Source organism: Aquarana catesbeiana, linkage group LG05, assembly GCF_042186555.1.
Source record: "Aquarana catesbeiana isolate 2022-GZ linkage group LG05, ASM4218655v1, whole genome shotgun sequence".
NCBI classification, from domain to species: Eukaryota; Metazoa; Chordata; class Amphibia; order Anura; family Ranidae; genus Aquarana; species Aquarana catesbeiana.
The window spans coordinates 578,174,548-578,190,289 of record NC_133328.1 but is presented as its reverse complement, the minus strand read 5'-3'; the positions used below and the strand labels follow the sequence as shown (position 1 = coordinate 578,190,289).

The following is a 15,742-nucleotide window of genomic DNA, read 5'->3' as shown; positions in this document are numbered from 1 at the left end:
TCATGTGTACGAGGCTTATGAATCAAGCTTTGATCCTAAAGCCAGTCTATCTCACTGCTCCTGGTTTCTAAATTGGTCTCTCTTACAAAAAACGCTCCATAAAATGGAAGATGTGTAATTTGGAGGTATCCGGCTGGATTATAATTTTCTGAAGCATGAAGGTAAACATATAAAAATCCTAGTTATGTAGGTTGAAAAAAAAAAAAAAAAAAAGACACAAGGTTTAGCCAATAGAAAACCTCCATATAAAGGAGCTTTATAGCTACATTTGATCGAGAGGAAGGCAAAAAATAAAGCCCGGTCCAATTTTCTCCAGAGGGGAGAAAATCCTTCCTGATTGCTGGAAATCATCATCTGCTCAGCACCTTCACTTCCCTTCAGTTTTTAGATCTGTTCTTCAACCATGAAATAATACTCGGAATCAGTTTTAATGAATGAAAAAATATTTAATAAATCTTCACTTGTGATAAATATGCATTTTTAAGCAATATATGTAAACAAATACTATGATCAACACGCACTGTCTCATCATCTGTTTTGAATATAAAGTTCTTTTCATAAACCAACAAGTATTTACAGTACAGTTCATAATGAAATATATTCAACAGTAAACCATTGTCAACCGAACAATAAATTGGTGTGAATGTGGTGGGAAAATCCCCCTGATACTGGGGTGAATAAATGACAGACGAGTATGAAGAGATGGCAACAGAAATTATGAACCCTTAGGGGTGTATTTATAAAAAAATAAAATAAAAATGCAGCTATACGTCGTGTGAAATTGCCTGTACATTCAATCTGTGCAAATTGGTCAAGTCAAATGTTACTGGGCTATTTTCTCATCTGGGTTTGCATATTATTCATTCACAAAGTAGAGAGGTTGGGGAAAATACCACATTCTGACCACTAGATGTAGCTGATATTCAAAGAAAACAAGTATTTGTTACATTTGTTCATCAGCTCCATCTAGTGGCCATAACTTGGTATTTTTTTCTTTTTTTTTTATTCATTCTATTATGTATGAAAAAAAAAACATTTGACCTGGTTAGAAGCCTTGTGACATTAGATTTTGCCCTTCACACAGAACATGCAGTTTCACAGAACAAAAACAAAAAGGATTGCGACTTTTTTTTTTTTTTTTTTTTTTTTTTTTTAGAAATACACCCTTTAGTATCCAAGGTATCCACTGCTCTAAGGAAAGTCCAATAAAACAGGCAGTGACCCTCAACGCCCAATCAGAATACTGAAATCAGATCAATGGATGTGATTCATTACTCCGGGTTATTGTATATTGCTTTTTTTATCAAATAAGCCCACTTGTGTTTTTACAGCTCATTAGCATTCATGAATGTGTTTATTTTAGTATAGTTTTTTAGATGGCCTAACAGCTGAATGGAATAATACAAATTTGAAGCCTTTCTCCTTTAACATATTATGCTGAATATTTGTTTTTCCAGCATTTGTAGCAACCATCCCAATATAGGAAGAGACCATATAGAATTTCTGCTCCTAATAGAAATGATTAGTAATCCTTGTGTGTATGCATACATACTAAGATAGCAAATGATTTGATCTTGTGCTGCCTCTGATTTGTGGATTGTGCATTTCATTATTGTGTTGAAGGTCGCCACCATGTGGAGAAATCTATTATCACAAGATGGCCCTGAAACCTCCAAAGCCCAATACAGCAGCAGCCAGTCAGAATCTACAGACCCCCCTTTGTTCTCCTTGTCATTGGAATAAACACCACACTGTATATATATTTGTTCTCAAACTCTTAGTATATAATGTCTGTGCTTTTAAGAATCGTGGTCTTTTAGCACTTATCTAGTAACATCTATGGGAGACTTCAGCGAGTATCACCTTTCTTACATCAGGTCTAATGATGTGAAATATTTTACGTGTGCTCACCTGATTTCATCCACATACATTTAGAAAATGCTGAGCATGAATTATCTAAGAATGGCAGGAACTGATGTGGAACTGATAGGAATATTTTGGTTAAAACTATCAATACTGGCTGGGTTTGTAAACCTCAATACCAACCTTTTTTTTATCCACTTCAAAGACTAATCAGGTTTTAATAATCCATGTCAAAGCACCCAACACCGACACTCACTTTTTGGTGAATCCTGAAAGTCATAATCACCCACCCACCAGTTTCTTCCTCCTGGGTGACTAGTGGTGAGAACCAAGCACCTGGACTCTTAGCTCCACACACCTTGGTTAGGTACAGCAGGATTTAGACCGGCCTCTTTGGATGAATAACCAACCCGCTACTGTAGGCAGGACAAGACTTTCTGGAGGAACAGAGACAGGAATTTTAGCATGGTGAGCTTGGCATTGGGACCACACATATAAACTTGTCAGTGTGTGATTTAGAGCCTGTTGACCTGCTTCTGATTGTACCAGAACTGCTTTTCCCCCCACACAAGTCAACAGGAATACAAAAGCAGCTTGACGGAGCTTAGAAGCTGGACACATGGAGGTCAGAAGCACCTGTGAAGGATCTGAAATGAACAGCTGAATGCATTTGTCCCTCTGTACAAACCCATACAACTACCAGTGTCCATTCTTAATTAGCATGTTTGTTTGGACTTCCCTTTTAAATTTAACATATTGGTCTTAGTTGTTTGGTCACAGCCTGACAGCTTGCACCGCATCTACTATGGATTATATGGTCACATGACTTCACAGCCTACTACACCCCGTGTAGAAAACCTGCAAGGGGGCTCAGAATGGCCCAGTTTTTTCCATGGGCTAGAAGCTAGTCTGACATTAATGTTTGGGGCAGCCTTTCAACTTCCTGTGCAACTTCTTCCATATGCGATTATGGAAGGAAATCTTCACACACTGCAAAGCCATTACCCAGTGAGCTGGCTGTTGCACAGGAAGCTGTATAGCCACACCAGGAAACAGTGGACATCTGGCTATACAGTACAGTATACATTTAGCTAAACAGAGCTGAAAATCATTTACAGTGCATCCAAGCAAGCTGCTACTCAATGTTGTCTACTTGAACATAACCACCTTACAGCAGAACTTCATGGCATCAGCTTGCTAAATGTGCAAAGAACAATACCTTGTTAAATTATGTATCATTACTTCTATATATACAGTAAAATAGGGTCTAAATGGGTCTATCCTATGTATACATACATATATATATATACATAGATAGATAGATAGATATATCTATCTATCTATCTCTATCTATCTTCAAGTTCATGTGCTGTAACCCACAACAAGCAACCATATTTTACCCCATCGAATGCTCACAAAAAGAAAGAAGAATAGTGATCACTTCTCAAAATTTGAAGGGACAGAACTGTCAAAGTAGACATTATGATTCTGTCATTTCAAGTTTTAAAATAAAGCTTCTGAGCACGGTGTGTGTCAAGGGTTGGGGCTGCAGATGTCATTATCTGCACTTGATCGATATTTGTAGACTGGTCACCATTGCAGCTGGAGGTTTGGAGCAACAATCGGTATGGAGCAGTCTGTACTGATCGACTCTTTATATGACATAGTGAATGTGTTTGTGCCACCCTATTGCCCAGCATGTGACCTGGCCATGGATAAACAGATGTTACAGGTTACATAACATTTAAACAGTCATGCTGAATGTGTTCTCAAGTCATCTGATACTGAGATTTGCATAGATTCTCCGTCCTAATGATAAGATCGATCAAACCGTGCATAGAATTTGTGTGCTGGTCTAAGGATCAGAGTCCATATTGCTCTGCCAGGCTTGATATGGCATTGGGGTCCAGTTCTTCACCATGTTTCTCTGCTAGACAGGCGAGGAGGCTGTGAACTTCATCTTTCTCTACTGGGCTGAGGAATGAGAGGACCACCTGGAAAAGATTAAACAGACACATTCCAATTATTAATAAACAATAAATCCTCCACACTATATATAATAATTGGTGTTGGACTTGCTGCTGCTGTTCATGATATAGGTCAAAAATGTGAAAAATATATATATTTTTTTCACATTCCAATTACTACTTCATATCCACAGTTTACCAATCACGGCTCCTCTTATAAATCACAATATAAAGCCTATCATTCACAAAAAGGGGAAACTCACTAAGATGTAGACATTAAATTATCCCTCTTGTCTGTTTCTGCTACACATTTTTGTCGACAGCTTTAGTTTTCATACATAGCCGAATGCACCTGTTTAATATGTAACTATAGAAAGCCTCTTTTTCCTCATTTATTATCATTTTGTGGCTTCACTCTCTGCCATCCTCAATAGACACCTCACTACAGGGCCGTAGATAATTTTTTTTTTTCCTGGGAGGGGGTTCAGGGCTTTCAAACTTAAAGGCATCATTTACACTTTTATGTTGGGGGAGGTACGGTGAGAACATATGACAGCAGAGTGGGGCCATGAGGCTTTGCAATGCAGCGCAGCAAAAATTATCCCCATTCAACTGAATAGAACGCAATGCACACAGTTGTGGTGCGGTAGTGTACTTATTAGTACAGCGAGATCCTCCTAAGCTCCCTAGTTTTAGTTTAGTTTAACTAATAAAAAACTTACCGTGTGAACCAGGCTTTAGATCTCATTCATATTCTAAATATCCATGGAATGGCAAATATACCATGAATACCTACAGCCAGGATCCCAGATTTTTTTTTTTTTTTTTTTGTCAGCTGCTCAGCTTGTTCACCCGAGTGATAGGCTGAAAAGAGATTGGAACATCTGAGATCCCGGGTGCAGGTATTTGCAGTATATTTGCTGCACCATGGTCATGTAGGATGTATGAATGAGACCCAAGACTGGATTTGAGCTAACCTTACTGTGAAAGTTGAGCAGGTGCAAGGGGCAACATATTGTGGTGGGCAGTAAATTCAGTGATTTATTTAAACCTTAAAAAACTGTGTCCTAAAAAATTTTATGAAACGTTTTAAGAGATGAAAAAAAAATATTGTGCACTGCCTACCACAGGATGGTGCCCTTTGCACCTGGTCAATATGGTTGGCTTTTATTCAGTCTTAATGTAGTAAACCCAGCTTTTGAACTTGTACCTACAAGTAAGCCTATAATAACGCTTACCTGTAGGTACAGTGAATATCTCCTAAACATGTGGTGTTTAGGAGATATTCACATGGAAAGCAGCCAGTGATGTCACCGGTGCATGCGCTCTGAAGGGACGGCATACTGCTTGGTTGTACTTCTCCTGGGGAGGAGTGTAGTTCATTCTTTACTTTTGTGACCCATTTTTAGCCGACAGCCAACTATAGCCCGCTGTCAGCTGACATCGCTCAGCAGATCCAGGCTGTGGAAAGGTCCTAATTTTAAAGTCAGGATTCACCCAGATGCCTGGACCAGTAGCTAACTCCGCTCCTGCCCCCTCCACTGCCTGGCATTCCAGTGAGCTTGCGGGAGGGGGGGGCAGAGCCAGGGACTGACAGTCACCACTTGTTGCTCACTGAAGGCTGAGAACTGAGTGATCAGCGGTCTTTAATCACTCTGTTGTTGGTTTTAGAAGCAGCTGGGGACAGATGCAACATTGGATCGATGCTCCATCCACCTAAGTATAATTTTTTTTACAAAACATCTCTTTTAAAAGGAAAAAAATACCCTCTCCCTCCTAGGAACCCTCCCTCCCCAAGCAAAGAATTTCACTGTAAAATATCTCCCTCCCTTAAAAATGAAAATGTCTCTAAACCAACCCCCCAAAGCAAAAATATCTCCCTCAGTCAACGCCCTCTCCCCCAGCAAAGATTCCGAATTATGAAGAAAATTTCCCTTTATACAATCAAACTCCCTCCCAGAAGCAAATCCCTGCCATTAACCACCCCCTGTAAACTTCTCTACAAGAAACTCCCCCCTTCTCCAAAAGCAAACCCACCCCCCTTTCCTTAACCCCCCACCAAAAGAAACACCCCCAGGCTGGAACTCCCACTTCCTCTTTCCCAAAACAGAAAATTCATGCCTCCCCACTTACCAGACCTCAGATTCAGCACGGGAAAAGGAGTAGGAAAACTTCTGCATCCCGTCTCCCTTCGGCGGTGTCATATGATACCTCGAGGAGTCTAGGAGTTCCCTCAACCGTGCACTGTCAATTGCCGGAATCTGAGACCTCGCAGTAATTTCTTGCTTTTCAGGGGAACCCCCTTATTAAACTGAGGGGATGGGGCACAATAGAAGGGGGGCTGGCTGCTGCACTCTGAAAAACGCTGATTGCTTCTACTGTGCTGAGGCTAGACAGCAGGGACACTGGGCATTTTGCCAGGATGCTCGGGGGGGGGGGGGGGGGTGTTGAACACCCCTAACCCCACCCCCTTATCTACACCCCTGCCTCGCTATGAATGCCTAACAAAATGTGGTGGTGGTGGTCAGTTAAAGAAACACTGCTGACCTGCTTCTGAAAATGCTTTACATGTTCAGACTTCAATAATCGTACACTTTTCCAGTTCAGTTAATCTGCATTCACACAGCAGTTTAGCCATGGATACTTTGCTGTATTCAGTGGTGTCTCAAAGACCCGGCAACACTCTGTTCTATGGCAGCACATAAACTGATTGATTAGCTGTGGCCGGTATGTATGCGGCCAAAACTCCACAGGAACGCAAACCCTGGACAAATAGGGCTCTTTCACACGAACGATCCGTTCAGGTCCACCTGTCAGTTTTTTAGGCGGACCTGAACGGACCCTCCATAGACCTCTATGGAACGTTGGATGTCAGCGGTGACATGTCCGCTGACATCCGACCGGCTCCGATCCGAAAAAGTGTAACGGAGGAAAAACCTACTTTTCCATCCGTTTGCGGATCGGATCGGGTGACGACGGACTCTACGGTCCGTCATCACCTGATCCCCCATAGGGGAGAGAGGCGCTCTGACAGGTCCATCGCTGCACATTGTGCAGCGACGGACCTGTCATCTGCCTGCTCAGCGGGGATCAACGGAGCGATCCCCCGCTGAGCAGTGCGGGCTCCATACGCGGACACATCCGTGTGAAAGAGCCCTTACTGTCTGCGTCCAGGGTTGGTATTCACATATAACAGCTCAGATGAGCTGTTACATGCAAACAATAGTGGCACCTGCCATTAATCTGCACAGAATACAAATCTGACAGCAGTTGCTGGACACACACAGTGAGGTTGATTTACTAAATCTGGTGCACCTGTGCATGGTAGCCAATCAGCTTCTAACTTCAGCTTGTTCGATTAAGCTTTGACAATAAAAATTAGAAGCTGATTGGTTTCTATGCAGATCTGCAACAGATTTTGCACTCTCCAGTTTTAGTAAATCAAGCCCCATGTGTGCAAGCAGTATTTAGGGTTCTTTGGTCCGTGTCCTACCACTAAACCCTATGCTTAGACCTTGTCATAGGGCACAGTGGTTTCACATGTATTGATAAGTTAGTTAGAGCAGGGGTGTCAAACTGGCGGCCCTTCAGCTGTTGCAGAACTACAAGTCCCATCATGCCTCTCCCTGTGGGAGTCATGCTTGTAACTGTCAGCCTTGCAATACCTCATGGGATTTGTAGTTCTGCAACAGCTGGAGGGCCGCCAGTTTGACACCTGTGATAAAGTGACCACACAGGACAGATACCCAATTTTTGCTCCATCATGATAAATTCTCTAGGACATACAATATCTTTGCAGATGGCTAACATGGATGAGGCAAACGCTAAATTGTGCTTATCAGCATCATGCTAGGAAGCATCTAAAGTAAAAATAGTTGCCTACCACTACCAGATTCTACCCTACACTTACCTGCTAACAAAAAGAGAATTTGGTTGGTTAGGAGCAGCTGCTCATGCGGCAAATCAGTGGTCTCCAAACCGGGGGGGCCGGATGCAGGCCTTTACTTGCATTTGTTTGGCCCTTGGGGTAATATTTTTCACACTAAAACAAATGATGGGGCACAGTTTGCTCCCACTGACAATGGAGAATTTTCTACTCCTACTGGCCCTCCCTAAAACCTGAAGGACAATAAACTGGCCCTTTGTTTCAAAAGTTTGGAGACCCCTGCTGTAAATTATCCTAGGACCCGTACCGTAAAGCGATCGGCTGTGCTTAGGTGAGACAGGTGCTGGTACACTAGGGCAGGGTTTTCATCCAGGACATGATGTTTCAAGGACTGTGTAATGAGTAGAAGGGTCTCTGAATCCAGCTTGTAGCTCAGATATGTTGGTAAGTCCTTTGGCTCTATGAGGGACAGTAGCTGAGCGCAGCTCTCCTGGTCCTTCTCTTCTCTGATCTCCCTCATCAGCTGTTCAAACTCATAGGAATTGCTGGGCTTGGTGATGGGAGGCCGTTCCCTCCTTATGCCATCTCCATGTCCATGTCCATTAAGGCTGCAGTGATTGGATACGTCTTCGTTCTCATTCACCTGCAAAACAGTAACAACATTTAGAATTACGTTCTATTTCTGATATTTTCAACTTACAGATGATATTTCTAACAGCACTAAGAAATATATACAACAATCCCACAGGAACTCATAAGCTTTTTTTGAATCATCATCATAATATTACGGGCAATAACGTCAAATTGTTTTACCATATCGAGAGCTAAACAAATAATAGTAAAATATTGTAATACACATTGACCGTTATTTTCACCATGGCATTGCTGAGCTATCATGGGACACCATCTTCACTCAACTTATATGTTTTCTTCTTTGTACAAAGATGGGCCTCCTCTGGGTACTTCAGGTTTCTTCCAAAAATCTACTGGTAGGGGAAAGGCCTTCCTTCCAAATAGTGTGTGAGACCTAAGAAATAGACACTCCTTCTGGGGCAGAGAAGAACACCCAGTTGTTATAGCTTTATGTAAATATATTTGGAAAAACGTGGAACAGTTCTTGCTATCCTACTAGGAAGATTTATCAGAAAGAGACCCTGGGCGAATGATACACACTGGAGCTTTTATGGATGTGTCACACATAGCAGTTTGTTGGCCTTTAGAACTCAGTTACGGACTGACTGGTCGTCATGGTTCAGTGGAAATCACTGCCCATGTCCAGAGTTCATTATCAGAATTTAAAGATACCCAGGAGCTATTTGAAGTACTAGAAGACTTTAAAGCAGGAAACAATGTACAGCAAGACCTGGAGAAGGCTCAATCAGATTTCACAAGAAATCAGGTGATCAGTACAAGAGAATAGGATCACTGTCATGTCTGTAGGGTGAAGTTTAAGCCAGAATAAAACTGGAAACCTTCTGCAACCCTAAAAGTGCATGTATGATCTGAATGCTCTTGGGGAAAGCCATCTATGGAGCATTTCATAAACTTGTAGGGCCAATAAGCTTAATTTTGGCATGCAATGCCAAGCAGTGGTTTCCAAAGCGAGCACAATCCTTTGTATTAAGAGAGGTATGGACTCCAGAGAGAGATATATAATTTTGCCCCTGTTCAAATCATTAGTAAGACCTCATCTGGAATATGCAGTTCAGTTTTGGGCACCAATTCTCAAAAAGGATATGGAAGAACTGGGGAAAGTTCAGAGAAGGGTAACCAAACTGATAAGAGGCATGGAGGAGCTCAGCTAGGAGGAAAGATAAGCTCAATTCAATTTATTCTCTCTTGAGAAGAGATTAAGGGAGATATTAAGGTGGGTATGATCAACATGTATAAATACATAAATGGTCCATATAGTGAACTTGGTGTTGAGTTATTCACTTTAAGGTCATTACAGAGGACAAGGGGGCACTCTTTACATCTTGAGGAAAAGAGATTTAATCTCCAAATACGGAAAGTTTTCTTCACAATAAGAATGTGGTATAGACTACTTCAAAAGCAGGTTCTGGCCAGCTCAGTAGATTTCTTTAAAAAAAGGTCTGGATTAATTCCTAGATACACATAATATAACTGGATACTAACATTCACAGGTAAAGGTGAACCAGGGAATATTTGATTGCCTCTTTGGGGTTCAGGAAGGATTTTTTTCCCCTGTTGGAGCAAACTGGATCATGCTTTCATGCTTTATTGTTTTTATTTTGCCTTCCTCTGGATCCATTGTGGGTATAGGATTGTGTATATATGATTGCATCACCCCCCCCCTCACTTCCTTTACCTGAACTGGATGGAGTTGTGTCTTTTTACAAACATTACAAACAGACTATGTAACTCTTCCATCCATCCTAAGGGCTCTTTTACATGGGGGATCCGTATGTCCGTTTTTCATCCTTCCGTTTTCGGATGAAAAACGGATATACATGTATCCTTATGGAGCGTCGGATGTCAGCGGTGACATGTCCGCTGACATCCGACCCACTCCGATCCGAAAAGTGTATAGGAGGAAAACTCTACTTTTCCATCCGTTTTCCGATCGGATCGGGTGACGACGGACTATATGGTCCGTCATCACCCGATCCCCCATAGGGGAGAGCAGCGATGGACCTGTCATTTTCCTGCTCAGCGGGGATCGGCGGAGCGATCCCCGCTGAGCAAGCGGGTGTTCACGAGGCGGATCATCACTGATCCGCCCCGTGTGAAAGAGCCCTTATACTGCAAGTTTATGTCAATGGAAGGGCAGGTGCCAGCTTCTCAGGGGGATCAATAACATTTGGGAAAGGTTTAATATTCTGTCTTTTAAACTAGTCCTCTTGACAGCACCAGTCAGTGGAGCCAAAGACCTCCTATAGAGAAGAGAATTGTCACCATTCTGGCCAAAAGCAGACTGGGCAATGGTCATCTCACATGACCACTAACCTCATACCATTCAGGTTCCAATTGTGGTTCAGTTGCTACTTTGCACTGTACTTATGAGTGCTACAATGTGTTCGTTTCCACTGTGGCCCCTATAAATCTTTACTAACCCACAGTCACAGTTCACAATGATTGGTAAGGGCAATTCTCTTTACAGTGATATACATTTTGGGACTACTTTACATGGCACCAACTTCTTCTACTGAACATATAGGGACCAGAAAATTGACTATGACATGTACAAATATAAAATATACACTAGGTACATCAACTTTGTCAAAAAGACATCACAGTCTTAAAGTGACCATAAATTATATTTTTATTCTCCAAATAAGTGAGTGAGCAAGAGAGGGTGGCTATGTTCCTATATACAGTGGGACCATGGAGAGCAAACATAGCCACCCTCTAACAGGAATCAGATCACAGCAGCAGCAGCAAAAAAAAAAAAAGCAATTTGGAGAGGGCTTAGAGCAGGGCTAGGCAACCTTAGAGAGATGGAGATCTACTTGAACAACACTAATGAAGTCAAAGATCACCCCCCCCCCAAAAAAAAAAAATGATAGTAAGCCGACTTTTGTTTTTTGATTAAATATTTTTACTCAGAACTAAGATAAAATAAGTATTACAAGAGTGCAGGGTTTAGGAGTACGTTATGCAGAGAATGCAGGGTTCACTAGTGCTTTACGCTCATAATGCAGTGATCATGAGTGTATTACGTTTAGAATGTAGGGATCAGGAGTGCGTTATGCTCAGAATGCAGCGTTAAGGAGTGCGTTTTACGCTCAGAATGCAGGGATCAGGAGTGCGTTTTATGCTCAGAATGCAGGAATCAGGAGTGCGTTTTACGATCAGAATGCAGGCATCAGGAGTGTGTTATGCTCAGAATGCATGCTTAAGCAATGCGTTTTACGCTCAGAATGCAGGGATCAGGAGTGCATTTTACACTCAGAATGCAGGGATCAGGAGTGCATTTTACACTCAGAATGCAGGGATCAGGAGTGCATTTTGCGCTCATAATGCAGGGTTCAGGAGTGCGTTGCACTCAGAATGCAGGGTTCAGGAGTGCGTTGCACTCAGAATGCAGGGTTCAGGAGTGCGTTGTGCTCAGAATACAGGGTTCAGTAGTGCGTTGCGGTCAGAATGCAGGGTTCAGAGGGGGTGGAGGGTGATATGAAGGGTGATAGAGGACACTGTTATGGGGGTGACCCTGCCCATTTCACATCACCCCCCCCCCACACAGAGGGGTGTCTTCCCCCCCCCCCCATAGCAGTGTCTTACCTTTTCCACAGCGGAGACCGGGAAGGAGCACAGTTCTGAACAGAGGGCGGGAGCTGGAAGAGTCAATTTTCAAATTAGCAAGCTGGTGATTGGTTGATTAGGACCACCCTGTGTCCTAGCAACCAATCACCAGCGGTTTAACTTAAAAAGTTCATTTGGCCGGCTCCTCCCGCAACCCTTAGTCCTGAGCTGTGCTTTCTCCCGGTCTCCACTGTTCACTGATGACTGCGGCAGAGGAGGCTGGAGGGAGAGAGACTGGGAACGTAGAAAGCGCAGCGGAGCCATGGAGGAGGTGGGAGGGAGAGAGACCAGGATGGGACCGCATGGCGGAGCCGGCTGGTAGGAAAGTCAAGGACCAGCACTCCTGTCACAGCTGAGCTGAGACTGCCCAGTACCAGGTTATTTGGCTCACCAAGACTAGGGCAGAAATGAGAATTAGCAGACTGCTGTACATGTGGCAAAGCTGACCGCAGGTCAGCCTGAATTTGTAGGAGGAGACGAGCTGTGTCTAAGCCTCCATTTCCTGTCGACGTTTCTCTCGTGTAGGTGACGCTTCTCACGTTACACGTAATTTCCGGTGCAACCACGACGTAATTTCCGGTTTCCTTGCAGCAAGGTAGATGTGCGGCTGCAGCTGGGTTCACCTCTCCACTTCACGCGCGAACACAGGTAGGGGCCGCCCGCTTCTGGACTGTCTCATGGCCGCGGTGTTGGCGTTTGAGGGGCCGGGGGCCCGCTCTGTATGGCGTCCGGATGAGGGGGAGGGGCTGCTTGGGGATCCTTTTCACTTTGTCAGGGATGTTTTTAAGGCAGGGCAAAAGGGGCAGCCCTGGGCCCTGTCATTGTTGTGGGGCCCAAAGCAGCTGCCTCATACTTGCCAACTATGCCAGTTTAAATTCCCTAATTCCTTGAGGTTTTAGTCCTAATGCTGTGTCCTAATATCTCAATGTGAAGTTCTGTTACCAATGCTGCCCAGCTCTGCCCTATTGTTGTGTACAGTTGGACTCACCTGCAGACCCTGTGTTTATATGTAAATACCAGCATTGATATGTAAATAGTGACAACATTCATATGGAAATAGCGTCAGACCGGCAGGATTCATATGTAAATAGAGGCAGCATTCATATGTATATCATTCCCCCCTGAGGTCATATCCACCATCACCTATCCTGAATGCTGCCCACTGGGGAGATAAAGGGTTATGCTTGAAAGGCCTGCCTGCAACTGTGGTCATTAAGCCTATCATCAGCCTGTTCTGCAAAGGTAAGCAAATTAGTGGGGGGAGGGTAGTGTGGGGTGTACAGAGGTAGGCAGAGAAGGAATTACAATTTGGGGTGCACAGGTGAGCAAGGAGGGGATGTATGGAGGTAAGGAAGGTGGGTGCAAAGATGAGCAGAGGAGGCAGGTAGAGTTAAAGGGGAGGGGGATTGGAGTGGAGAGGATGGGGGAGGTTTGGGGTACAGAGGTAACATGGGTTTTAGGATGCAAAGGTGTAGTGACAGGGTAAAGATGTAGGTCACGTGTAGGGCAACCCTTTCATTTCAACGGGTTGCTCTATGCGCTACAAATGTGGAAGAAACTCCCAAACCCTTTTCCAAAATCACACAGTGCCAAGGCACATGTCAGCAGATGGGTGAGAGTGTCATTAACAATTAATGGCACTGCTGTATATCTGCTAAAGGGCAGCATGTTTTTGTGGTCTCAGGAATGCGAATTTGCATGCTTTCCCAACACACACAAATGTGAACGCAGGCTAAATGTCTCAGTTACCTTGGTGGTCAGTGTAAATCTTCTCATTACATTGATGCTTGTGTAGAATCCTTTCATTCACACTAGTGGCCAGTGTGAATGTCCCCCTTACATTGGTGGTCAGTGTAAATCCCTCCTTACATTGGTGGTTACTGTGAATGCTTCTATTACATTAGTGGTCAGTGTAAACCCCTATTACATTGGTGGTCAGTGTAAACCCCTATTACATTGGTGGCCAGTGTTGAAACTCCTCTTTATATTGGTAGTCAGTGAAAAAAAAATCAGCATTGCCATTGATCACACCCTCCCCTCTCCCCAGCACTGCCACTGATCCCAGGAGTCCTAGGATCCCTAGGAGTTTTCTGTCTATTAATGGGCCCCCTCACCTTCCCAGTCCATGGTGTGCAGGCGGTGAGGAGATGATGTGCTGTAACCTCTAGCAATCAATCAGTAAGCAGTATTGATGTACAGTAACCTCTAGCAACCAATCAACAAGCAGAAATGATATGCTGTAACCTCTAGCAACCAGTCAGTGAGTGGTAATGATACACTTTTCACCTTTGGCAACCAATCGCAATCACTGTCTGATCTGATTCAGTAAACTGATTTTGAGTCTAGCTGCTTTTTAATGTATGTCTCAAAGCAGGTGGAGAGTGAAACTGCATGGAGGGGGGGGCCCTAATTTTTTTTTGCCCAGGGTCCAATCAATATTAAAGACGGCCCTGCACTGCAGTATGTCACTTGTATCTGGACCACTTTCCCTTGTCCAGGGGGAAACAGTGCAATCAGCGCACGCTTCCCCCATGGTACCTACATGGGTAAATAGAGAGAGGACACTGGGTAGAGGGTACATGGGCAGTTGTAGGAATTGTGGTCATGGCTGCCAGAGCCATATTAAGTGTCACGGGATCCCTGGATGTCTCTCTTTTCAGGGAGGTGGACGTGCGGCTGCAGTTGGGATAGCTTCTCCCCATTCTCACAGGCAGACACAGGTATCGATCTAGGGGGGTCCATGGGCGGAATGGGGACTGCCCGGTTCGGGCATTTTCATGCTGCAGTAATGGCTTTTTAGGGGGGCCCACTCCACATGATGTCCAGTGGGGGTGGGGGGGGGGGTTAGAGGGCCTCTTGGGGTTCCTCTCAGGCTGAGGTGGTTGGGGTTGGGGGCAGCGTGTCTGTCAGCAACTAACAATTTGGAATTAGGTGGGAAGTTATGCAATCGGCTTCATACGGTCGATCTCCCCCTGTCTCGGGTACTCTCATCGCAGTTCACTGCTCTTTATGGTTCCAAGCATGTTTCACCATCTTACCAAGGCTGTATCTCACACATATCTGTTTATTTTTCAGGATTCTGGTTGGAGCATGTATGTGATCAGCCAATCAGTTTTCAGTTAGTGAGCTCAGTGAGTGTCATGTATTCAGTCAGATACGGTCCGGGTTTCACAGACTGAGGTGGTGGTGATGCAGTTTTTTATATCTTTATCAGGTCCTCAGTGTATGGCTCGTTGACGCAGTTATTGGTCGGTTGTTTGAGCCTCAGTTCTTAGCATATGTGGGATTTTGGGGCAGCACTGCTTTCCACTTTGTTCCTTCTGAGGGCACGGCTCGCATCCCGCCACGTCACTTGGAAATAGCTAATAAGGGCACCGGCCAGTTATACCAGGCATCTCGCAGGTTGATTGGCAGAGGTAACAGTGCACAGCTTATCCGGACCTCCTCCACTAGTCAGGAGATGGTTCATCACAATGAGGATTTCATGTTCAATACCTGCTTTCGACGCACTGTTTGGCTCAGGTAGGTGTTGTTTGTTTCACCTTATGCCGGTTGCAAACTCATACATTTTATGTGGTCATATTTTCATGTACTAGGCCTTGCAGCAGTCTACCTCTGCGGGGTCACCCATCACGTTTTTGGGTGCTAACGGATTGAGATGTTTGTTTTTAAATTGGCTTGTGCGGTGGCAAGTCTCCTTATCCGTTTCTCATATGGTTCATGTTACATTTGCATGCTTCATGACATTTCACCACTCATATAG

The 15,742-nt window shown here is 44.0% G+C and overlaps 1 protein-coding gene across 1 annotated transcript in view; it reads right to left on the bottom strand.

Moving 5' to 3' along the window:
* Window positions 1-425: 425 nt before the first annotated feature.
* Window positions 426-15,742, bottom strand: part of SPAG1 (sperm associated antigen 1) — a 145,194-nt gene continuing 129,877 nt past the window's right edge. Inside the window, exons 18-19 of the mRNA XM_073632038.1 lie at window positions 8,024-8,359; window positions 426-3,857 (exon numbers count right to left, since the gene is read on the bottom strand). Coding sequence (XP_073488139.1) covers window positions 3,726-3,857; window positions 8,024-8,359 — 468 coding nt within the window. The 3' untranslated portion in view covers window positions 426-3,725. The remainder of the gene's footprint in view (window positions 3,858-8,023; window positions 8,360-15,742) is intronic.